Source organism: Sceloporus occidentalis, unplaced genomic scaffold (assembly GCF_023333645.1).
Source record: "Sceloporus occidentalis isolate IW3139 unplaced genomic scaffold, rSceOcc1.0.p SCAF_134, whole genome shotgun sequence".
NCBI classification, from domain to species: domain Eukaryota; kingdom Metazoa; phylum Chordata; class Lepidosauria; order Squamata; family Phrynosomatidae; genus Sceloporus; species Sceloporus occidentalis.
The window spans coordinates 2,372,926-2,398,389 of NW_028317114.1; the positions used below are offsets into that span (position 1 = coordinate 2,372,926).

General features: G+C 40.2%; 2 protein-coding genes across 2 annotated transcripts; both read right to left on the minus strand.

Annotated features, from left to right (window-relative positions):
* Positions 1 to 658: 658 nt before the first annotated feature.
* Positions 659 to 19,722, minus strand: LOC149281367 (peroxisomal leader peptide-processing protease-like). The gene is made up of 7 exons (XM_089499403.1): positions 19,690 to 19,722; positions 15,988 to 16,599; positions 13,526 to 13,596; positions 6,961 to 7,944; positions 5,475 to 5,605; positions 1,537 to 1,722; positions 659 to 876 (listed from the first exon to the last, which is right to left on the minus strand). Exons 1-7 carry the CDS (start codon positions 19,720 to 19,722, stop codon positions 659 to 661), a joined length of 2,235 nt encoding a protein of 744 aa, XP_089355529.1.
* Positions 19,723 to 21,018: 1,296 nt separating this feature from the next.
* Positions 21,019 to 23,501, minus strand: LOC149281368 (small COPII coat GTPase SAR1A-like). Its single transcript, XM_089499381.1, has 6 exons — positions 23,444 to 23,501; positions 23,232 to 23,351; positions 22,444 to 22,509; positions 21,896 to 21,999; positions 21,447 to 21,578; positions 21,019 to 21,135 (listed from the first exon to the last, which is right to left on the minus strand). Exons 1-6 carry the CDS (start codon positions 23,499 to 23,501, stop codon positions 21,019 to 21,021), a joined length of 597 nt encoding a protein of 198 aa, XP_089355507.1.
* Between the last annotated feature and the right edge of the window lie 1,963 nt (positions 23,502 to 25,464).

Consider the following 25,464-nt stretch of genomic DNA (forward strand, 5'->3'; position numbering starts at 1 on the left):
TGGTGCTGGCAAATACATAGACTGTGATTCTGCTGAAAAAAAAGGTTAATGTAAAGATAACACCCGGCTATCACATTCATGACGGCTGGAGTGCCCCTTTAATAGGGCTGTAAAAATGTATATGCTATTTCAAATACATATAACTTGGTGGGTTAACAGTTTATCCTTAATAGTCCTTTTTTAAAATAAGAATTTACAAATTAAATTAGATAACTCACATTCTCAATCAAGCATGTCCCAACGGTTTAAAGCTATCACAATGCAATGCACAGAAAAAACTACAAAAGATTTTCGAGGATGCATACTTTACAACGCCACAACTGACAGTGAAAGAGAAACAAAATGTTTGACAGCGTTAGAGAGGTAACAGTTTTCTTTGAATTAAAAACTAAACATATGTCTAAACATTGGAATCTTATTGACTGATACAGAATGTTCTGATGTCCTGACTTTGGTTACGTAGATATAAAAATGAATCAATTCAATACATCCTTGCTCAAGCAATAACACACTAAGACCTGAACGGGCAATGATCATTAAAGCGTAAGGTTCTGGAAGTCTGATGTACATAGTATAAAAGCCACATGGGAGCCAGGTTTTAGATATTATGTGTCACTGAATATTTCAACAGAGTGAGGAATGACTCACATTTGGCTACTTAAAGTTTGCTCTGTATAGATTTTTCAGGTTTTCTCTGCAGTCGCCAGGCATTTCTTACAGAGTGACTGGCTTTATTAAGCTCCTGGAAGGCACGTAAATCTCCATGTTCGGTGTATTTGTGTAATGCATCTTGGAAAACACTGACTGGGATGCAGAAGTTAAGATGCGGATACGTGGCTCCAGTGCTGTTATCCCTTGTGTTGCTAGCAACAATCCCTGGAAAAAGGAAAAAAAATCATATATGAACACATCTGTATTCCTTACAGATTAACTAAGTACTCTGTTGAGTTGACTGTATGCTTTCAAAACTCCCCAGTGATGGGCACAAAATGCATTGCTTACCCCAATCCCCAAAGAGATTGCGACCCCAATCATATAGCTGTGACCCGACTCATCAAGACATGACAGTCGGTTAAGTACATTTTTTTTTATTGATAGATGTGTAAAAAACATTAGAACAACAAATATGATGATAATTTATATTGAACCTGAAGCTGAGCTAGCCACCCACACATTTGTGGATGAAAAATGGTTTGTATTTAAAAAATGACCTACAGAGTAACAACTCCAGGTTTTTGCACAGGCCTGCCCAGTACCGAGTAAGAGGAATGGAGTTATAGATAAGTTACATGGCATTGTTCAGATCAGCATACACCCAAACCCTAAATCTGTGCCCATGTGGGCACCTAACTTAAGGAAGTATTATGCCAGGCTTTAATGTGTATGCCACAGCTTCCAAAGTGGAAACTTCTACATGAAAATGTGAAAATTCTGCAAAAAAAAAAATTCAAAACATAAGGGCAGGTTTGTACATGTTATAAGTACGTGCAGTTGTTCTGAGTGTGTAACCATCATACCCAGCCATGGTTCTGTTACCTAGAAGTTCTCCAGACTGAGCAGTAAAGAGGGGGCCACCACTGGACCCTCCGTGAACTGCACAGGTTGTCTGAAGCATCACTGGGGTATCTCCCACAGATATAATTCCGGAAAGGATCCCAGAAGTCACCGATGGACCAGACCTCTCGCCAAACGCTCCATACCCTATGATAAAGACATCCTCACCTGCTTAAAGAAAAGAGTAAATCATCGCATCATACATTTTTCATCCCAAGCAAGCATTAGGTTGCTACAGGGTGCCTTCAGCATAATGAACTTGAAAATAACAAATTCAGAATTTATTTGACAAAATTAACTTTAAAGTTAACTAAGAGCATTATAATATAAAATACAATATAACCTATTTTTAAAACTAACTTGCATAAAATGAAGTGAAGACCATGAGATTTACCATCTTTCCCTAACAGTAAGTTGCTGTTAAATATAAAGTCCCCTATAAAGATCAAGTAGCATTAATACTATAATAAAATCTGTCACAAACAAAACCTGGTGAACAGATTACGATCAACAGAAATCAGTCCTATATAAAAGAATAAATAGCTAAAAAATGATCTATAAGCTATTTGTTACAATGTAACATACTGTTGCTCATTGATCACCGGTTGAAAACAGGCAGTTGTTACTTTAGCTACTAGTTCACAGGCAAAGTATTAACAAACGCGTTAGTGAAACAATAAACTGCTGCTGAAAGGTTGTAAAAGCAACATCTTTTAAGACCTGGTTATTGGCATCAAGGGATTTTGTTGTCAAAAAACAAAGCCACGCTAACAGACCTACATTTTCCTTTAAAACTCAAACTTGTTGTTTGTATAATTAGGGGCAGAGTAGATCTATACTTTAAAATGTTGCAGAAGCAGCAGGGGAATCCTGAAGGAATTATGTTTTGCCCCAATCTTTTAGAATTTGAAACACAAATTATTTGTGGAGACCTTTTAATCACCTCTAAAGGTTTGTTGCCGACAATGTCTAAGGCTATCAAACAAATGCATTTATTTGTGCGTGCTTGTATCGGTGTTAACAAGTAACCTATGGCTCCCAGTGTTTTTCAATTACTATTAAATGATTGCTCACCCTAACCATCCAAAACAGCCATCATTTATCACTCCATCTAAACACTTTTTCATTGGCCAGACGGTTTTTACATTTTAACAGTTTGCTAAGGCTACTCCAAGCTATTTACTGTTTACAGTAAATAATTAATACAAACAATATTGTTTACAATTATTTTACAAAACGCTAAAACCAAGTCAACTTTAAATCTGAATAAGATGTTATGCTTTACAGTCTTTATGACTGTGGTGGCTTTCATAAAACTTTTCACTATTATGGCACCAGTCGTTAAAGTCTACTAAATTTGCACAGACCTTACAAAACCAATCTATACTTTCCTTGGGTAACAAACCATAAATATTGAGATTCACTACTTGGCACCATCTGTAAATGTTACCCCTTTCTATAATGTAATGTCTTCTTCTGGTGCCCTATTTTACATTCCATTCTAACCCGCTCCCAACAGTATAGACAAAAATGCACAAATCATAAGAACAAAAGGTTAGGTGCTGCTGCGCAGGTGCACAATTTCACCTACACATTACTTTGAGTGGAACTTTTCACAGGTCCTTTATATCTACAGCGTAGCTTGTTTATGTGTAAAAGGTCCACTCAACACGCGTAAAGAAAGAAAAATGACATTGTCTACTCAGTTAGCGAATGCAGGTATCATATTCAGTCTTGATTCCTTTAGGTTGAATAGATTGTAAGTAGGGCTGCAACTAACGATTATTTTCATAATCGATTAGTTGGCCGATTATTTTTTCGATTAATCGATTAATCGGATAAAAAAAATGAATGTAAATTTTTCATTTATTTAAAATAATTTAATAAACAAATTGTTAAATACAAACGCAGAATAAAAAAAAAACTTTGATAAAATAAATTTCTTGTCTTTATTTCCCAACCAGCCCCCCCCAATTTATGCACGTTTGAGCCCAGGCTTGCCACGCTGCCTCCCACATATGCCACTCCACGCTGCCTCCCACATATGCCACTCCACGCTGCTTCCCACATATTCCACTCCACGCTGCCTCCCACATATACCACTCCACGCTGCCTCCCACATATACCACGCCGCCTCCCACATATGCCACGCCACGCTGCCTCCCACATATGCCACTCCACGCTGCCTCCCACATATGCCACTCCACGCTGCCTCCCATATATGCCACGCTGCCTCCCACATATACCATTCCACGCTGCCTCCCACATATACCATTCCACGCTGCCTCCCACATATGCCACTCCACACTGCCTCCCACATATGCCATTCCACGCTGCATCCCACATATGCCACTCCACGCTGCCTCCCACATATACCACTCCACGCTGCCTCCCACATATACCACTCCACACTGCCTCCCACATATGCCACTCCACCCCCACATATGCCACTGTGCCTGATACGCCTTATACCCCCTGATACACCACTCCATCCTCCCCAGACATGCCACACTACCTCCCAGACATGCCACGCTGCCCTCCCCACATATGCCACTCCAGTCTACCCCCAGATATGCCACTGTGGCCCCAGATATGCCTTATACACCCTGATACACCACTCCGTCCTCCCCAGACATGCCACACTGCCCTCCCCACATATGCCTTATATACCGTATATGCCTTATACCCCCGGATATGTCTCTCCGTCCTCCCCTGATATGCCTTATACCCCCCAGATATCTCATAGTCCCCTCATAGAGTCACAGACCCGTTCACAGCACACTGACATCATACTTTTTTAAATAAGTACTGGGTTAATCTTCACTGCCCCCAGGATTTAGATTCCCCTTCGTTTGGCCCCCCTTTATCTCTAACTGCACCTTAAGTTAACTTTATTAAATTAATCAAATTAACCCTCAGTCCTCATCATTAAATTAACCCTAAACACCCCATTAACCATAACTGCCCCTAAATTAACTCTAAATACTCCATCAAAACAACTACCCTAAATTAACCCTAAACACCCCATTAACCACAGCATCCCCTAAATTAACTCTAAATACCCCATCAAAACAACTACCCTAAATTAACCCTAAACACCCCATTAACCATAACTGCCCCTAAATTAACCCTAAACACCCCATTAACCATAACTGCCCCTAAATTAACCCTAAACACCCCATTAACCACAGAATCCCCTAAATTAACCCTAAAGACCCTGTCAACCACAACAGCCCCTAAATTAACCCTAAACATACCATTAACCACAACTGCCTCAAATTAACCCCAAACACCCCATTAACCACAGCTGCTCCTAAATTAACCCTAAACACCCCATTAACCATAGCTGCCCCTAAACACCCCATTAACCATAACTTCCCCTAAATTAACCCTAAACACCCCATTAATCATAACTGCCCCTAAATTAACCCCCACCTCCCCTAACTTTCAGCAGCCCAAATATTAATGTTATACTTACAGTTAGATGAGTGTCACAGCCATGTGGTTCTGGCCTGGAGAAGGAAGGGGCGGGGCCAGTTGTCACAGTGATTACAGGGAGGGGCTGGTAAGTAGGAGCTGCTGCTGTGAGTCACTAAAACGGATTATATAATGAGGGGTATTTTTCAGAGCGTTTGCTCTGAAAAAACCCTCATTTTATAATCGATAATAATCGATTCAACTAATCGATAATGAAATTCGTTGGCAACGAATTTCATTATCGATTATTATCGATTTTAATCGATTAGTTGTTGCAGCCCTAATTGTAAGCCCACAAAAGAAGAGCCCTCTTCTCCTTTTGTACCAGTTTCCTATTGTTTCTGATTTAAAAACATTAAAAGGCTCACTGGAATAATGGGATAACCACAATATGCCCTGGATTGAGTATATTTAGCAGAAACCTTTGATATGAGTGTACATACCTACGCAACAACCAGATGCCAGAACTGGTTGTGGATTTTTCGTGAAAAATTCTTCCAGTTCTACGATGGCAATGTCATATGGAGAAGCTTCCTCACTTGAAAACACCACTTGTGCTTTGATTGCCCGATACCTGCAAATAATACAATTATTTTCATTAATCACACACTACACAGGATCAGGCTTAATAAAAGATGGTCTGATGGCTGCAAAATGAATAAGAAACGTTTTGTATCATATGTAATTCCATGCGTAAAACTAGAATAATCACATTTTTCAAAAGCAGCTGTCACATACCAACTTAATATGCTTCAGATCACACGTGAAATAAATTACAAACATGGCTGTGGTCATGGAATTAAATTCAAGAACAGTCCCATGCTTTGCAAACCACTTTTCACTGCAGTTGCTACAGACTATAACCTGAATCAATATTGTATAGATAAACTATTGATCTTGTGTCATTCTATTAACACACACAGTTTTTTTGTGGCAAACAATATTACCAGCAGGTGGAAGCAAAGCACGTCTACTGTCCTAAGCCATGGGGTGTTTTGAGGGTTACAAATAAAAAGTGTCTAATGTAAAATATCACATGAGATGTTATTACCTTAAGTAACTAATGGAATAAGCAAGTACATTCAATTGGTAACGATGTAACAATGTGACTATTTTACTTCATACCTGAAGTAAAATGTGTGTGGGAAAAAAATGCAAAAAAAAAAATGACTACCACAAAGTCTGACAAAGTCTGGTGGCAGAATTAGTGCATGGAATGAATTAAGATACTAGCACTTGAAATACCCTGGGGTGTCAAGGCTTCAAAAATATATGGTTTGATGGGGTAAATTGCATTGGCCGACTTCAAAGATGCCCAAAATAGCACATGGGGAAGAATTGCTAGATTTGGAAAAATGCTACTTGTACTTATTGCCCCATAACATGCCGAAAAAAAGCAAAAAAACATTGGATGTTTCAAAACTCCGGACAAATAGTAGAATATATTAAGCAGGTTTTTTCATTAGCTTTTATAGATGAGTAAAAGATTTTTTAAGTCAGAAAAAATTCATTTTTTCTCAATTTTTCACAGTAAATGATATGATGCAATCAAAATAATCATCTAAAGAAAGCCCTTATTGTCCTGAAAAATACAATATATAACTTGTGTGGGTTCAGTTAACGGGAAAGAAGAAAATTACAGCTAAACACGAGCAGCACCGAAATGTTAAAACAGCCATTGTCACAAAGGGTACATAAAATCAAATCACGAAAGGGTTAAAAGCCCATGCTCCTTCTATCATCTCTACGACTGCTCTTGTAGAAATCAGAAATGGGTATAAAGACATTATGTTTGACCAAAATATTTGGTGTAGGGTTAAAGGAGAAGGTTACTTTCTGAAAGTTATATGTAAAGTGTTGAACATGTGCCATTATAAAAAATGTATTGTATGCTTACAATTCTTAAGCAATGATTCTTAAGCAACATACTTCTCATTTGTAGAAGACCTGATCTTCACAGTGACCTTAGATGCACCTCTTATAACATGACGACAGGTCAATACTATGTTTTCGGTCAGCAGTACACCAGATCCCCAAACTGGGCCAGAGTCTACCAAAACAACTGAAGCTGCCAATCCTTCTGCCGGTCCTGGACTTGTTTTGAGATCAGTTACACAATTTTCCATCGGAATCAATGGTTTTAAATCACTTTGGAAGGACATACTAGTTTCACCGAAAGCCTTAATAATGTTATGCATAATGTGGCTAACAGAACAAGCTAATGTTAGTCCTACCCATTCATTAGATTTCCAGCAAAGTGGGGCCACTATAATGCCTACTAAGCATGAAACACCTTGTTCAACAGAATATATTCCACCTCCTTCTGATCCTGGCAAGCAGCGGGCATCAGTAAGAAGAACAACATTTTGGTCTCCTGATACATTACTGAGGACTCCTTTACTTATAGCGTTCAGAAAAATATCAGGATAGAAAGAACCGAAAGGGGATCCACAAGCATACACTGTACTGCCTTTAAGAAGGTTTGATGCATTTGTGAAGCTGACATTATCATGTTTTTCAGCTAGAGGACCTAGCATCTTCAGGACTGCAAACCATTGCAGGTATACAAGATCCTTCTGCAATTCACCATATTCTTTTTTCTCTTCTTCACTCGAAAATACCCAACCTTCAGCTTTGCTATAAAGATTGGAAAATGCCTTCTGAAACTCTGGACAGGCAACAAGCATGAGAAGCTGACCCTCAAGCTGTTTTTGGCCCATCCTTGGTATGGTTTTATTTGACATGGGAATGAGTCCAAGTCCTGGTCTGCCATCTAAAGACTCATTGTTGAATGATCCTTCTGTTTTTGCTGTGGCTCTTGGTCCAACAGAACATTCCACTTGTATTACAAGATCCTCTTGAAACTCGTCTGCTAAAAGAACATCCCGATCGGTCCATGAGACACATTGTGTTCTTTTTTTCAAGAATGGAAGAAATATAGAGCCATGGCAAAGTACTATCCCTAGTTGCCTGTTTAGGATGACTCCACTGCAGCTCCATCTCCCATCACATTCTGTTTTAGTTGCATTGTGGTACAGAGGTGGATTTTGTTTCTCTTTAGTGTTGGAATTTATTTCCCTAAAACATGTCCCATTTTGCTTTTTAGTACCTCCTGTATTTTGGAAAGTGGTTATAACACAGCCATTAAACTCTGCTTGAAATAGCTTTGACTGAATCATATCTCCAGTAAATGCGATTGTCTCTTGTGATTAAAGCCTCAATAAGTAATAATCATCTCTTGCATTGTCTTTCAATCATAAAGCATTTTGTCTGCATTACTAGAAATCAGCCATACACTTATATAAACCTATATATTATTCTCTGATTGGCATGTACGCAATTATCATTTTAATACATATCTGCGTAACGCTGTCCACTTGTCCCTAGTCGAATAACACTTGGATTTCACCTATGGGGGCTGTACAGGAGGAGCTTGATAACGTAACGCGCTAAAGCATTCTTGCTTTTACCCCACATGCACCACCGCTGCAAAGTTCACTCCAAGGAACAACCCGGAAGCGTTCACCGGCAGATACGCGATGTGATTGGTTGAAATAGATCAGAAGCTTCGTCGATTTCTGGTGTGGGAACAGGTCATTGGATACAACCAGTGACATATTATCGCACGTGCGTAGAACTCGTTTTCTGATTGGATACTGGATCTGCGTTATTGACTTCTGTGCATGGAAATGAAAAGATATGTGTACGTGGGGGAGGAGAAGCCGGGCGTGTTAGTACAGCATGTCTGTCAAACCTTTGATCTGTTTGCATGTTTACACATGTTAGGGCCAAAAGGTTCAGCAATAGTATTGCAATGCCTTCTGTGTGCCCTTATTCACCAAATGTCCCTCATTCTTAACTAATGTACTGTAGAGGCTTCTGGATGTTTCCTGGATATGAGTGCATCACAATATCGAGCATCCCTAAATGTTACATATGTGTAACCAAACAGAGCATGTTTATAAATGAATCAAGAAAAATATAAAACCAGCATTGTTTTATATACAGTGTTGTTTGTATAAAATGCATTGTTTTCATTCTATATTGCTTAATTGTTTACATTAATCAATTGGTCATAAAGAAACATAGATCTGCCCCTTCTAGCAACACCTCTCACAACAGCCCCTAAAAAGTAACCCTCTAGGCCAACTGAAGTGGCGGATGAGGGCGAAGTGGGAATGAAAAGCTGGATATATTCGGACACCAGCCCCATATATTTTATTGTGTAGTCGAGCTCATGTGCCTAGTAAGGTGACCACATGTCCCAGATTGCCCGGGACAGTCCCGCAATGGCACTTTAAGTCCCGGGTCCCAGGCAGCCTCAGTCTGGGACAATGCATTGTCCTGGAATTGAAATGCCTTTTTTTGTGTTTTCAGCAACCGCTCGCCAGTCCTCAGTCTCCTCTGCGAGGCCTCTAACTCGGTCGCAGTGAAGCAGTGAGCACTGTGGCAGAGCAGGGAGACAGAGGCCTTGCGCTCCCACCGCGGGACTTCTGGAAGCTAAGTGAACTACAAAGGGAGGAGAGGGTAGATAATGAGAAGGACAGGATAGGGGGTAGGAAAGCCAGTACATGTAGGCCAAAACCCTGACACTTCCCTACAGACCCCCTACTGAACCGTGTGCAAAGGAGGGCCTGATTGAGAGCTGTGTGTATATGAATAGTTTTTGTGGTATTTAGATGTTACAGTTTTATGAATTGAAACATGTTTGCTTACAATGTTTGTGTAGGTTATGTGCCAATTCAAAATATCCCCAAATCTTCCCCCTTTTGATGGTAGCACACTACCAATTAGCATGTACCCCAGAATAGTATATATATTTGAAAGTAAACCATATATTTTTAAACTTTTTAAAAACTGTTTAAAGCTTTTAAAACTGTATAGTGTGAGTGTATTGCAGCACTTGTGACATATTTTTTTTGTTTCAGGGAACATAAATAACAAATAAGAAAAAACCCCTAATATTCCAACTGTGGGGGTAAGCCCTCTCTATGTTTATACACAGTGCCATAGGCCAAGGTCTGAAATAGGTAGAAATTCATAAATAGCTGTATATAATGCTGGTATAATAGTTGTCCAATAGTTATTTTATTTAGTAAGGGCAAAATTAGGTCCCACAAATGATTTTGTCATTTGTGTCTATAGAGTCAAGGCAAAAATGGCCCTTCCCCCAATATATGCAAAATTACATACTGCTTTCACATAATTTATAAAATTTCACCCCAAAACCTGTTTTTTTATGGGATGTACTGCTTGAAGCTAAGTCTCCCCTTAAATGCCAGTGATTGATCAATACAGATGGTTTGCTCTGAGGAGTATAGAACCTTTTTGACAGGTTATGAGGGGTCTAATTTATGTGGTGTAATGCACGCTGACACTGGACGCTGGAGCAGTGGAAACGTGTTCTTTAGATTGACGAATCACTTCTCTGTTCGGTAGCGTGATGGGGGAGTCTGGGTTTGGCCGATGCCAGGAGAATGTTACCTGCATAAATGCAACTGTGAAGTTTGGTGGAGGACGGATAATGGCATGGGGCTGTTTTCCAGGAGTTGAGCTAGTCCCCTTACTTACACTGAAGGGAAATCTTAATTCTTCAGCATACTGATACATTTTAGACAATACTATGTTTCCAATTTTGTGGAAACAGTTTGGGGAATGCCATTTTCTATTCCAGCATGACTGTGGCCCAGTGCGCAAAGCAAAGTCCATTAAGTTGGATGAGTTTGGTTCACACAGAACCCTGACCTTAACCCAATCGAAGACTTTGGTATGAACTGGAATGGAGATTGCGAGCTAGGCAACATCCATGCCTGCACTCACAAATGCTGTCCACTCCAAAATCCCTCCCAGATGAGTGGACGCTGTGATAGCTGCAAGGGGGGACGACCTACATATTATTGTCTATTTATTTAGAATTCAATGTCATAAAAGTCCCTGTTGGTGCAATGGTTAGGTGTCTCAATAAATTTGTCCATATAGTGTATGTACTAAATTAATTGTAACAGCAAGTTTTCTACACTTGTAAAAGTAGTGTAGGTATATAGAAATATACATCTCCAAACCTGCAGCTCTTGTGGGGTGTTCCTTGCAGTACCTGAGAGGTGGTCCAAGGAAGGAAAAGCAGTGAACGGCGACAAGGTCATGGCAGCCAAGGCTCATTGATGCAGGTGGGGTGCGATGGTTGGCCTGTGTGGTCAAATAGAACAGACAAGCTACTGTAGCTCAAATTGCTGAAAAAGTTAATTCTGGTGCTGATAGAAAGGTGTCGGAACACGCAGTGAATCGCAGTTTGTTCTGTATGGGGCTGGTTAGTCACAGACGAGTTAGGGTGCCCATTCTGACCCCTGTCCACTGCTGAAAGCGGCTACAATGGGCATGGGAGCATTGAAAGAAGGTGGCCTGGTCTGATGAATCACATTTTTTCTTTTACATCACGTGGATTGCCGGGTACATATGCGTCGCTTACCTGGAGAACACATGGCACCAGGATGCATCCATGGAGGCACAACCTTCAGGACTTAAAGGATCTGCTGCTAACGTCTTGGTGCCAGATACCACAGCATACCTTCAGAGGTTTAGTGGAGTCCATGCCTCAACGAGTCAAGACTGTTTTGGAGGCAAAAGGAGGACCTACACCGTATTAGGCAGGTGGTCATAATGTTATGGCTGATCGGTGTATATATACATACATACATACATACACACACACTACTGAAAATAAAATTGCTTACTGATTCCTGAACCATGCCATTTCATTACAACTGACTTTGCATAACTGACTTCTGAAAGTAATATAAACAGACCCATAGTAGAGAAGAAAACATTACATTGATACACAATAAGATAAATGATGACAATGTAAAAATAGGTTACAAGAATTTTAGATTATAATTAAGACGCAGGTGCTTGGAAAATAATTACTTTAATTACCACCACCAGGACGACATTCCTATTTTTAGCAGCTGTAAACATTAGACAAATAAAGTGCTGTCATAGGGAAAAAAAACCTTTATTATTTTCAGCTTGGACATTTTGTCTAAAGAGAATTACACAAGGGGTACATTTTAGCAAAATGATGTTGTAGGATGACCAAATTGACATTTTTTCAGACAACACACAAGGTTTACTATGTGTTGCTGTGCTGCAGTAAGTTGTTTATGACATAAAATCAGTGGCCAGCAGATAAGAACTATTTGGCCTATTTAGACTGTTCATTGTTTTCTTTCTTTAAAAAACATAAACATTCATTGATCCTTTGCCTTGTGTTATATCTAGTATAGCTTTATGTGGATCCATTTTTAAATTCTTACTGTACTAATCTCTACCGCTTCTTCTCAAAGGATATTTTACTTATCTACCACTGTCTCTGTGATGTTAAGCTTCCTTACATTAAAGCCTCTAACACTTTAGTTTTGTATCATGGCTTCTTTCCCTGAGGTTTCTCCTCCTCTGAGAAACACTGCATGGACCTGCTTAAGTGAAAAAATACAAAAGAAGAAAGGGAGGAAGAGAAAAGAAGAAAGGGAGGAAGATACATAGAGAAAAAGAAAACTAAGCTGCTGTAATCACCAAGGAGAATGCCATTCTCAATGACTTTAGAAGGGTTCAGTAAACATAGGTGGTTTTGCCAAAAACAAGTACTTTTTATTTTATGTATTATGGATGTTAATACTTTGTTTGTTTTCTTTAGATATTACATTAAGACTGCATTTTATGTCAATTTAATTCCAGTCTCTTAGCCCACTACTTTTAATAGTACTATGCTCAGTTTGTCTATTTCTCTTCTTCTGAAATATCAAACTTGCATGTATCATCTCAGAGAAGGGAAATAGTATATTATATATATTAAACATACACACACACACATTTATTGCAGTTCAAAGCTACAGCAGCATTAATATATTATGTGATTTTTATTATCAGGCGATAAGAAGTCCCAACATTAATCATGTTTCATGTGCCTTAGTACTCCAAAGTTTCAGTAGCTGTAATTAAAAATTCAGATCTCATTAAACTTCAAAAGAACCTTTGGACTAAATATTAAGCTTTCTGTTTGGTATTATGTAGGATGACCCACATGAAGCCAGGATATTATAGTTCATATTAAGGATCCAGGGACTGGATTCTGTGAAGGAAACATCTGATATTTTGTTCCTCAGTGTGATTCATTCCTGTGTGAAGCACCAATGTTGTTCTTATGAATACATAGTACATGCTTTTAAACAGCTACATTGTGGTACTTGCACTTTTGTACTGCACATACATTGCGTCAATCACAACTCTTTAATGACCTATTGACGCAGAGCGCCGTGGTATGATGCCATATCCCAGAGGTCTGCTTTAACAGGTCACAACGTGGCTGCAAATGGAAACTGGGTTACTGGTCATGCCCCCAACAAAAGTGCCTCGCTTTGGGCACCTGAAACATTGGAGGGGGGTTATGTATATTCTCACATACAAACACAAACATGGAATGGTCTTGAGCGCGACATACTTTATACCAGTTTCATCGATACTACTGTATATATTTGACCCTCTCTCATATTTCATTGTCTTCTCATTAATCTAAAATGGAATGTAAATAAAACTGAAAAAGCAAATAGCATTGTGTAATTGCTTGATAACTTTTTACACAGAAGCTATTTCTTATTGACAAATTCTCTCTTACAATACATACACAATATACATACATACATTTGACACATACACCTTAATAAATGAGGCTTTAAAATTGCTCACGCCCAACAACAGTTCCTCATCATCATTACACAGCCTTCTATTCAGAAAGGGAATCCTTATGTCCCTGAAATAAAGCTTCCCAGGGCAGGAGTCAATACTGCATGACTGCTGCTTATCCTAGTTGTGGATGTATTTTAGAATGAAGTTATCTGCTACTAAAGAAAGTATTGGGAGGGTACAAAGGGTAACGTAAACATAGGCCTCACTTGTTTAGCTAAAAGAATAAATTCATGGGGTGAAGACTCATTGGCCCCAGAGAACGGGGGCTTCCCTTTGAGGAACATTATTAGAACATTTAAATTGATGGTATGGTAGACTCACCTGCATCAAAACCAGAAATTACAACGAATTAGCAATTTTCTGAGCAGTTTTTCAAATTTTCCAAGATGAGACCTAGTTGACTTAAATGATGGCCAGGCAATGGAAATTAGATGGAAACTGCCACGCCAAAGATCCCATCTGACATTTAGAAAAAAAATAGAAATTTTACTTACCGTAAATTCTTTTTTCCTTAGTATAGTGTCAGTACCACGGGGTGTCGCTCTTTTTAGGGACAAGGACCTAGAATTGAAGAGGTTAAGATTACCTCCTAACCCCTCCTACTCCTTCCCTATAAGAGCTCCGTCAGCCCAAATACCTCCAGAAAGTACCAAGAACACAAGATAGCTTGCAAAAAATAATTTTAATACAAAAATGTACAGGGAGGGATATATGTACTGACACTATACTAAGGAAAAAAGAATTTACGGTAAGTAAAATTTCTATTTTTCCTGTCATATAGTGTCAGTACCACGGGGATATAGCAAGATGCCCCCTCTGGGTGGGGAATATAGTCACGAGGTAACTGACTGGAGCACCTTCTGACTGCATGGCCTGCAGATCTACCAAAATAATTAACAAACAATTGATCCATAGAGCGGAAAGGAGCAGTGCGGTCTATATAAATCCGTAGAGCTCTGCGGACGTCTAGAGTGTGCCAGAGCGTTTCCTCTGGAGTAGCAGGTGATGGGAAGAAGGAGGGTAAAATCAACGGCTGATTGATATTAAATTCAGAGATGACCTTAGGCAAAAAAGAAGGCTTAATGTACAAAACGACTTTATCTTGGTGAAAAATCGTAAACTCTGGAGCCGCGGAAAGAGCCTGAAGCTCACTGACCCTCCTTGTCGAGGTAATGGCTACTAAAAATGCCGTCTTGAGAGACAAAAACTTGAGACACATCTTCCAAAGGTTCGAACGGTTCGGAGCAGAGTGCTTGAAGGACCAATGTCAAATCCCAGGAAGGAAAATGCAAACGTCTGGGTGGTCGTTGAATGGTAACTGCCTTAAAGAAACGCCTGATGAGAACTTGTGAAGCCAATTCAGACAGGAGAAAATGACTCAGGGCTGAAATCTGTCCTTTAAGGGTCGAGCCAGTGAGACCCGCTGAAAAACCCTCCTGTAAAAAGTCCAGAATGGAACTTGTTGAGGGCGAGGAAAAATCCAAACCTTTTGTAACACACCAGTGAAGAAATTTATTCCAGACTCGTAGATAAATAGCAGACGTAGATCTTCGTACTGAATTCAGGAGGACCTCTGTCATAGAATTGGAAAGGCCTCTGCCCTGGAGGATCATCCTTGCAGCAGCCAGGCCATCAATCTGAATTGTAGAAGAACATCCTTGGAAAGGTTCTTGTTTTCCAGAAGACGGGAGGACACTGGTAGTTCCCACACTGAAATCGCCATACTGAGTAGCTCCGAAAACCAACTTCGATTTGGCCAATAAGGGAGAATAGCTAAAACCCTGGCTTTGTCTACCCGAATCTTGAGGAGGATCCGAGGAATCATGGCCACTGGAGGAAACACATAAGCCATCTTGAAAGACCAAACCACCGACATTCCGTCTAGCAGGGGAGGATTGTCCTGCCTGTAAAGGGAGGTGAAAATTGGTAATTTGCTGTTTTGTCTGACGTGGCAGAAAAGATCGCCCTCGGGAGAGGTGCCCCTTCGCTTTCCACCAATTCAGCCGGAGTAAGACGTGCTTGGACACCGTGAAGACGACGTCCAGATCCTCCAGTCTCCTGGACCACTGTTGCAGGATGTCCCATTGAAGGGGGTCTCAACTGTGCCTTGGACCAGCTTACTGCCGGAATACAAGCTGTAAGACTGCCCAGGATACTCATAGTCATCCTGAAGGGAAGGGTTGGATTTTGTTGTAAAAAGGAAACCTGTTTCCTTACTCTTTTGATCTTTGAACGTGGGAGATATAGTCTCGATGAGACGGAATCCACTATGAGTCCCAGAAACTGGATCTTCGTGGTTGGAATAAGGTTGGATTTTTTGTGGTTTATGATCCAGCTGTGATCCTCCAAGCATCGGGTCATAAACTTGAGATGTGCCAGGAGCTTCTGAGAAGAACTTGCTTTCAGAAGCCAATCGTCCAGATAAGGGACGACTGTGACTCCCTCTTTCCGCAAAGCTGCTGCAATAGGGGTTAAAAGTTTTGTGAAAATCCGAGGAGCTGACGAAAGGCCAAAAGGGAGAGAAGTGAACTGAAAATGATGAACTCTTGTCCCGACTCTTATGGCAAACCTGAGATGCTTCCTGGAAGCTGTGGCGATTGGCACATGGAGATAAGCATCTTTTAGGTCTAGTGTAACCATAATGTCATAATTGACTCTCTTTAGATCCAAAATTGGACGAAAGGACCCATCTGGTTTTGAGACCAGGAAGAGACGAGAATAGACTCCCTGAAACTCCTGATTCTTTGGAACAGGCTCTATGACACCTTTTTTGAGAAGGATAAGGCTTTCGGCAAACAGTGCTGAGTTCTTCACTTGAGAAGGGTAAAACTAAATCAGGAACAGAGGACGTGGAATTCTGAAAAAATTTATCCTGTACCCGACCGCAATGATCCTGAGGACCCAGGAGTTGTTTGTGGTTTGTCTCCATTTTGGTAGGAACCATTGCAAACGACCTCCAACACCGTCAGAACTTGCCCTCTGGTTTCTTAGGATGTTCCTGAAACTTCCTCTCGTGTTGTTTACGAAAAGTTTGTGCCTTGAACACTGGTTGAAAAAGCCTGGAAGGTCTATACTGGTATCGTTTGTTCCATCTGCTTTTCCTATCCTGAGGAAGTGCCTTTTTAGTATCTGACATGTGTCTGATCAGTTCCTCAAGGGAGAACCGAATAGTTTGGTTCTTTCAAAGGGTAAATCGCATAGTGTAGATTTGGAAGCAGTATCTGCTGCCCAAGAGCGTAGCCATAAGGCTCTTCTAGCCACGGAAGACAAACCCATGTTATGGGCTGATAGCTTAAGGCACCAGGAAGCTATTAGCCAGCCTAAGGTTTTTAAATAGCTTAGACAAACCTTCATCCACAGAGTCTGACAGACTGCCTTCTAAGGACTGCAACCAGATACCTTGAGCTTTAGCCACAGATGCGCTAGATAACGCCACTTTGCACTGGAAACCAGATGACTGGAACACCCGTCTAAGGGACGTTTCTGCCCTCTTATCCATAGGGTCTTTGAGACCAGCCACTTCACTAATGGGAATGGTAGTACGCTTAGAAAGCTGGGCTATTTGGACGTCTACTTTAGGGATATCTTCCCATTTCTCATCACCCTGAAGGTGAAAGAGCTGCTTAAAGTGCTTTGAGATAAAGGCTCTTTTGCCTGGATTATTCCATTCTCTATACATGAGAGTCTGCATGTTAGGTAACATAGGCAACCCTTTAGGGTGCGCCGACAGGTCGGAATCTTGAAAAAGCCGTGAGACCTCCTTAACAAATTTACGCAATTCCTGTGGAGGGAAATTGGTCTCATCCTCTGACTCTTCGCTAGATGAAGCCGTATCGGATGAGCTAGAGACCTCTCCAGAGGACCAGTCAGAATGAGGGGAAGCTGATGCCCTTTTACGTTTGTGGGATTTAATCCTTACGGGTTCCACAGGCTTAACTGCTGCTGCCTTAAATGTTTCAAACGTTTGTGCCAGGTTGTCCTGGAACCAACCTAAGAAAGACTGCATGTCTTTTTGTTTCTCTTTTGCCAAACTCTCAGCGGAGCAGGCATTGCAATATTTCTTTTTACAACCATCCGGCCAAGGACTGCCACATTCAGTGCACGATAAATGTTTAGTCTTAACCGGACCAGACATCTAATAATATAAAAAGAAAAAATGATTTAGTAGAAAATACAGGGCAGAGGATTTGAAGGGTAAAGATTAACCAAATCCTACTTTACAACTCCTCAATCCGTGTGGGGGGGCTGGTGACATGGAAATCCCAGTGCTGACAAGCTACTCTGCTGTCAGACTGGGTAGCACAGCTTTATATATGCGAAAACAATTTAGTTTTCGCGCCCTGAACAAGAGAAACTGCTTCACGCATGCTCAGTAGCATGCTCAGTGCTCTTGGTGGAACGCAGCACCCTCTGGCGTGCGTTCCACCGCTGTGCGCATGCTCCAAACTTTGCCGGTATAAGAGCGCGGCGTCTATGCAGCTCCATAACGTCCGCCGATGCGGACGGTACGCCTCGCTCTGCTCACCACCTGGGGAGCAATCGGAGGGATCCCCCGTGTGTCCCACCAAAGAAAAAAAGAAAAGGTCCGTCCCTGACAAGGGACAAGGAAGAACTGGAGGTATTTGGGCTGACGGGGCTCTTATAGGGGAGGAGTAGGAGGGGTTAGGAGGTAATCTTAACCTCTTCAATTCTAGGTCCTTGTCCCTAGGGAGAGCGACACCCCGTGGTACTGACACTATATGACAGGAAAAATAAGTATGCGAAGACTAAATTAATTAAGTTTTTAAGTTGATTTTCGTGAAATTTCCACAGAAGTTGAATGTGGCCGAATTCTGCCTCACTGAACAGACTCAGCAGGTAATACGATGAGGATGTAAGGGAACGAATATTACCATAAACTACAAGAAACAAAGCTGACCGAATATTAATAGCACATTTAAAAACCGTTAAGCTCTCAGCAAACAAGCTGGCTTAGCTCAGTGATTGTCTGGCGTCCACGTCTCCAAAAAGCACTTACAGACAGACCTCAACGGGCTGTGAGTCACACTGGGCAAATTTATTAGGGAATCATTGCCAGATAATATCTCAAACTCCCTAGTTTGTTTGCATGGAATATTGGCTCTTGGGCTTATATAAAAGTGAAGTGTGTTCAGGTGTATCCAGCAGGAGGCCACACACTTGTGATAGATCACCAGGCCTGATTTTTACTGCCAGTCCTGTCGTTTTTTGAGGATCACATCACAAATACTCAGATCTATCAGAAAGACCAAGTGATTGATTAAACTGCCTGGGCTGCATCAAAGACTTGGAAAGCAAGTACATTGCTTGGCACTCCTGTATGAAAAGAACTGTCACAATCCATATTATTCCTAATCCCAACGCTTATAATCATCTACATGTTTATATTACAAATAATTTATTTTCTGCTATACTGTATTTGGGGGACATTAAATAAATCTAACATCATAAGTGAGCTGTTTGTCAGTGCGGCATTCAATGATTTTCTATCAGATTAAATTGATCACTTCAGAAAGTATGGGGGTTAACCATCACCATCTGGTACCACTACATTTTCTCATAGATCACTAGAGTATCCATGAAAGGTTCAGTCAGGCATGAAAAAAAAATTGCATGGCATGGTGGAATCCTGTAATTAACTTTATCACACATTACAAGGGACAGTATAATGTTTTAGATGGCGTCAGCAGAAAAATAATGTATATTTAAAGGTAAATAAAGCACGTACTTCGGGGAAAATTGCAGCTTCCCTCCTCTGCTCTCCTACGATTCTCGACACTGATTGGCAGCTTAAAGCAGATGTCCTGTTGGCTACCCCATAACTTTATTTTTATTTTTTACTTAAAACTATTGTGGAATAAACAAAATTAAAAATCTGCTTAGTTAAAGTGTTATACTTACATTATCTAGGCACCGATTAAAAGGTTTATCCATGTTGAAAAACATTCCCAATGCCTATGTTTTATAGTTCAGTAAGTAAACTATAAAATAAGCAACATATAGCTGCCTTTTTTCTGTATAACAGGAACAGTCATCTTCTCAATACCAGCATAATGTATCTCATCTACTGGTTAAGTTGCTGGTTGTGAGACCCTCCTGTCAATCTCCCCTAGGTAAGGGTCCTTTTTGTACCATATCTGTCTAAACCAATTGAACGATTAAATACAAAAAAAGAACGAGCTATACATAGTTTTGATAAACGAATTTAATTAGGCTATAAGCTTTGACGGCAACAATTCCCCTTCAAGCTCCCACATTTCTTAAGGATCACTGGAACCCTTTACCTAAGAATGAAATAATTAAAAAGTGCTTTGTACACACATTTAGGTTATTGACCATCCTTTCCACTACGAAATAAGCACCAAAAAACATCACAATATATTATGTCTGATTGTTTTTACTTTATTGAAAACTCTATAGGCTGCAGAGTGGGGCTGGGCAATCCAGTTGTTTTAAAAAGCAACTAAAACAGTGAGTAGGGGCAACACAAAATAAGATGAAATCCATATCTTCAAATGTATTGTCTCACTATTGTTAGTATAACCTTGTACCACATATGGGTTGATCCTTAACAATTTTCCTAACAATCAGATCTCTTTAGGAAAAAGAAAAAAGTAAGAATGACTCTACAGTTTGCACTCAAATATTCATGTGAGGGAGAAAATAAAAAAAGTATTAAAAAGAGCAGCTTAGAACAGCATGTTTGAAACAAACAGCAGTGACCGGTCATCTTCAGATATTTCCACCCAACTATGTAAAAATAAAAGGCAAGCACATAGTGGTCTCCCACCCCGATCAGACAGCAGGGGTAAATTCATTAATGTAGAACAGGCCGGCCCAAAACTATGTTTATTGCAGATAACTAATGCCAAGATAATCAGATCAATATTTTGTGATATATGTAAATACCATTAAATAGTGTAAAGAAAAATAAAGCCTAATACAAACACTACACAAAACAAAATGATAAAAAAGGGGGTGGGCAGGGAGGGACAGATAACATTGCCACATTTTAAAATAGAACTGATTTCTTTTGAATCCATTTAACTCTGGGTCAGAAGGAGGTGCCTCACAAGACTCCTGGTTGTTGTGTTGAGTTAATCACTGCCTATGCGAGTTTGCCTCACACTGATAGAGTCAATCAGGATCAAGTTCGGAGAAGTTTTTTTTTTTCTTGCCGTTCAAAACGAGGGATGGGTGAGGAAAACAAAACAAAAAAATAATAGTGTTTCAGTCAATGTACTGAGAGAGCCAACGGAATCCTTCGCCATAACCCTGCCTCTTGAGCACGCTGCACATAAACACTTCCATTGGACGAGCATTCAGATCTTTCAGTGGCACGTTACCCTAGGGAGAGTGATGGAAACAAGAAGCACTTAGAAATCACATCTGTGCAAACTCTCTGTTATGGACGTACAGATACATTCACACAAAAGGTTGCAAGACGCCCCCAAGGAAGCACCTGTATGTCCAGACCATTTCACAGCGGCAAGGCCATCTCCTTAATCCACTTGCCAACTATCCCACACTTGCCCCCCCAAGAAAATGGTAGGCACTTCTACTTTTTCTCTAGGGCATTTTTTTTTTTTTTTTAACGTACCAAAACAAAACCAAAAAAAACCCCAAAAAATAAAAATAAAAAAAGATTTGGAGCTTACTTTTCCTGTCGTCTGTCCATAGAGCCCAAAGACTTCTCTTAGTCTCTCCTCACTGATTGCTTCGGGTCGGTCAATTTTATTCCCCAAAATAAGAATTGGCACGTTAGATATCGTTTCATCTGTCATAAGCGCCTACAGGAAGAAAAAAAGTCAAGAAAATGCAGCAATTATCAATTCATAACATTTTAACACACATACACACTTTATACTTCTTGCAAGTTTTTCTATGAGAAGCAAAAAATAGTGTACAAACTTAATCAGCAGTGTTATAATTATGTTATAATACACAATGTCAATATGAACTCAATTCATATATAACTGTTAAAGTAGTATTGGGAACATACCTATCATTGCTAGCTATTTAACAGACATTTGTAAGCAGAACTCATGTTTTTATAAGGCACATTTTTTATTTGTTTCTCTAACATTCACAGAAAAAGGATTCTTACGTTCAGTTCAATTTTTGACTCCATAAAACGTAAATGGTCTACACAATCCACAAGGAAAACAATCCCATTGATAGCTGGTAGGTAATTCTTCCACACACGACGAGCTGCACGCAAAATAGCAAAATTATCAAATGTGAAAACAAATGCATCAAAAATCTGCATGACAGAAAATCAAACTGTTGCCACAATGCCATTTGAGCCTGGCTACAAAAAAATATATAGAGATGGACATTTCTAGGTGAAGAAAAAGTACAGAAAAGCACACAAATAGTGTAAAGTAAAACTTTACTTAAAAGCAAATTGGAACTTGTTTTGTCAGTTATGCTCAAATAATAACATAAAAGATGTATTTTTTGCTATTACAGTGGCATGAATGACACTTCCTATTTTTTTTATTATATGGCACAGAGTGGGTACTAAGGATGGTACAGTAGGTTAGTTTAAAGAGAGATCAGGGTATTCTTGTAATGTGGATAACACTAGATTGACAAGCGCACTGTATAAATATGAAGCAAAAAAAAAAAAATAAAAAAAAAAAAAGACTTCACCTTGCTCATGTCCCCCAAGGTCAAAGGTTGTGAATGTCATTCCAGCAATCGTCAACTCTTCTGCAGCTAGACATGGGGGGGGAAAAAAAAAAAAAGTTATATTTTTACTTATATAGCGCCAACAATTTACACAGTGCTTCAAAGACAAATTTATAAAAGAGGGCTCTGCTTGCAAGCTTACACTACTAAGATGATCAAAACAATGTGAAAGACTTCTTTTGTTAACCAACAGGTTGCTTGTAAGGTCTATAGCCTTTAAACCGATGCTACAAGCACGTAGACACGTATGGAGTCCTAACAGAGTCTTGCAATTGCTTTTCCAACTTGTGGCCTGTTGTAAGATCTCTGGTGCACACGCATCTCTGGTGCACGCGCATCTCTGGTGCACGCGCATCTCTGGTGCACACGCATCTCTGGTGCACACGCATCTCTGGTGCACACGCATCTCTGGTGCACACGCATCTCTGGTGCACTACAGGTGCTCTTATAATGCGCTGCTTGAGCACCATATAACAAATGGAATTTAGTGTTTGTGGGAAACTGCTCACGTGGGATTGTGTCTTCTATTGGACATTACCCTAGTACCATTATTAAAGGCTGTTGTAAACATTTTCAATCATGAATGGGGCAACTGGTGAAAGCAGTCTGGGTTGAGCGCCTCTGCCTTACTGATATGATAGCTGGTTACATAGCCAAAGGTTAAGACCAGTAAATGGTAAATGCGTTTCTTTTTAATAGCTCTATATGTATGTCATCATTTCACTTTTAATTGCAAACAAATCACTTACTGGGGTGTAGTGTGGGAACGTGCTGTCCAAGCCGGTCATCCTTAAGCATGTGTAGAAGTGTGGTTTTTCCTGCATTGTCCAAGCCTAAAAACACTAGCTTTCCAGACTTTTTGTATAACCCTGCAAAACAGAATGATCCCATATTAGCACGTACAGGTCGACTGTCATCTGCTTAGCGAGCCAACGTTATATTAAACAAAACAAAAATTTACCTAAAAATTGCAGCACACTGCTGAAGCCGTTATAAATCCACTCAAAAATGAAAGACATTTCTGTATCTGTCCTACAAAGAGATAAGGCAGAAGAAAACCATTAGCAACATGAACAAAGTTTGCAAGAAAATAATAATAAAAAAAAGGTTAGCATGAAATGTGTTATTCTGTACACTAACTGTATAGAAAGTAACACAAGCACACAAAGGCTTGTATGTGTATTTGTATATGGCATTTTACCACCCTCGCCAACTCTCCGCTCAACACAGAACATATAACTATGCGGGCAAACTAGTCAACAGGAGAAGTTATATCAGGGCAAACAAAATGTTGCAACAGATAATAAAGGCAATAAACTGCTGCCAAATTAGCAGTGGCGTCGCTACAGGGGGGGCAATTGCCCCCCCTAGGTTATTCCTTGCCCCCCCTGTTGCCCCCCCGCCGAATTTGTAACCACCCAGGACAGTCCTTGACTGCTAACGACGGCATGGTGCCGTCGCTAGCAGTCCCAGTCAGGTGCTAACGACGGCACCATGCCGTCACTAGCACTATCTTACCTTTATGGAGGTCTGTGGACCTCCATCACCACCTACCCCAGCGATCTGCCCCTCACACTGAAGGGCATAACCGGGGCCACCCGATCTGCCCGATGACGTCACCGCGCAACTTTATTAACAACTGACAATTGTCAGTTAAAGAGGTATGGGGGCATGCTGCTTAGATGCCTGTATCTCAGGCATCTAAGCAGCTACATACCCCCAACATATACTGTTGGAAAGGTAATCACCTCACCTTTCCAACGGTATATAGATTGTAAAATAATAAAAAAAAAATATTAAGTTAAAAAATTTTTTTTAAAAAAAAAATGGATTTGGGGGTTTCTAAAGGCAGATAAAAAAAGATAAAAATTGCCTAGAGACCCCCAAATTAAATTATTTAAACAAAGTAGTTTAACTTTAAAAAAAAAAAATAAGTTTAAGTATTCTAGCTAAATGATCACTGTGGTAGCCAATGTTACCGGTGATCATATAGCTATAAAAAGTCACATTCCCTTTTTAAAAATGGCCGATACTAATTTTTAATCCTATGATCCCTTTGATCATGGTGTTAAATTTAGCCAACGGTAAAGGGAGGCAATTTTTGAAATCCTGATGAACTGCAAATATTATTAAAATCAGCCATTTAGCCCGTGCGGTACGTGAGTAACCATCTTATCCCTGGAGCGCCTTGCATTTTTACTGCAAAACTTATTTTTGCTGTAAAAGTGATTTTTTTTTCTCCCTTTACCATCATTTCTTTGGGATTGTAAGGGGAAAGAATGGTGTGTGCTTCTGTGAGTGAATGTAGATATGAAAGGCGTGTGAATGATCAGTAATTAGGGTTGAAGCCTTGACGTGGCATTACTGCTCACGTAGGAAGTTCAATTATGGCACAAAAAGTACACATTTGCAAAAACGACATCCCTTGGCGCATCAAATGAGGGGCTGCATGTGTTTCTAGTACAAACCTGGAGTGCGCAAGACACAAATGAACATGTCGCTATGGTTAGAAAAAACATTTTCAAGCCAAAGCGACATATTCCATAATTATTTGTGCACTCAACTTTTGTCCTAGAAATACATGTAGCCCCTCATTTGAAGCTCCAAGGGTGTAGTTTCTTAAAATGGATGAGTTGTCTGAATGAGGGAGAGCATGAGTTAATATGTGGATGAACTGTCTGAATGAGGGAGAGCATGAGTTAATGTGATTGTGTGTATCATAGATGTATAATTGTGGAAGGGCAAAGATGGCACTAGCAGGATGTTTGAGCCTTGGGGAACAAGATGGCACAGGCAGGGTGTATATGGGACAAAGACGGCAAGTCTTATGTGTGTTATCTGGGTGCTGGCCAGGTTCTATGTGGGCAGTGTGGTTGGGGTGTGCAACCTGTGATCTATCCCTGTAATTTAGGGGGTTTTAAATATACCTTTAATGCTGTGTTTTTATGTGAATTCCAATTGATCTGTACCCGCAAAGCTGGG

Excerpts from the sequence above, each read along its gene's own strand:
- LOC149281368 (XM_089499381.1), bottom strand. The coding sequence starts at position 23,501 with ATGTCTTTCATTTTTGAGTGGATTTATAACGGCTTCAGCAGTGTGCTG. Across the intron at positions 22,000-22,443 it reads CCTTGGGGGACATGAGCAAG|CTCGTCGTGTGTGGAAGAAT; the intron begins GTGAAGTCTTTT and ends TTTTGCGTGCAG. Across the intron at positions 21,579-21,895 it reads AGTCAAAAATTGAACTGAAC|GCGCTTATGACAGATGAAAC; the intron begins GTAAGAATCCTT and ends TTCTTCCTGTAG.
- LOC149281367 (XM_089499403.1), bottom strand. The coding sequence starts at position 19,722 with ATGGATAAACCTTTTAATCGGTGCCTAGATAAT. Across the intron at positions 16,600-19,689 it reads TTAATCGGTGCCTAGATAAT|TTTTACCCTTCTCAAGTGAA; the intron begins GTAAGTATAACA and ends TTCCTGATTTAG. Across the intron at positions 1,723-5,474 it reads GGCATCTGGTTGTTGCGTAG|GTGAGGATGTCTTTATCATA; the intron begins GTATGTACACTC and ends TTCTTTAAGCAG.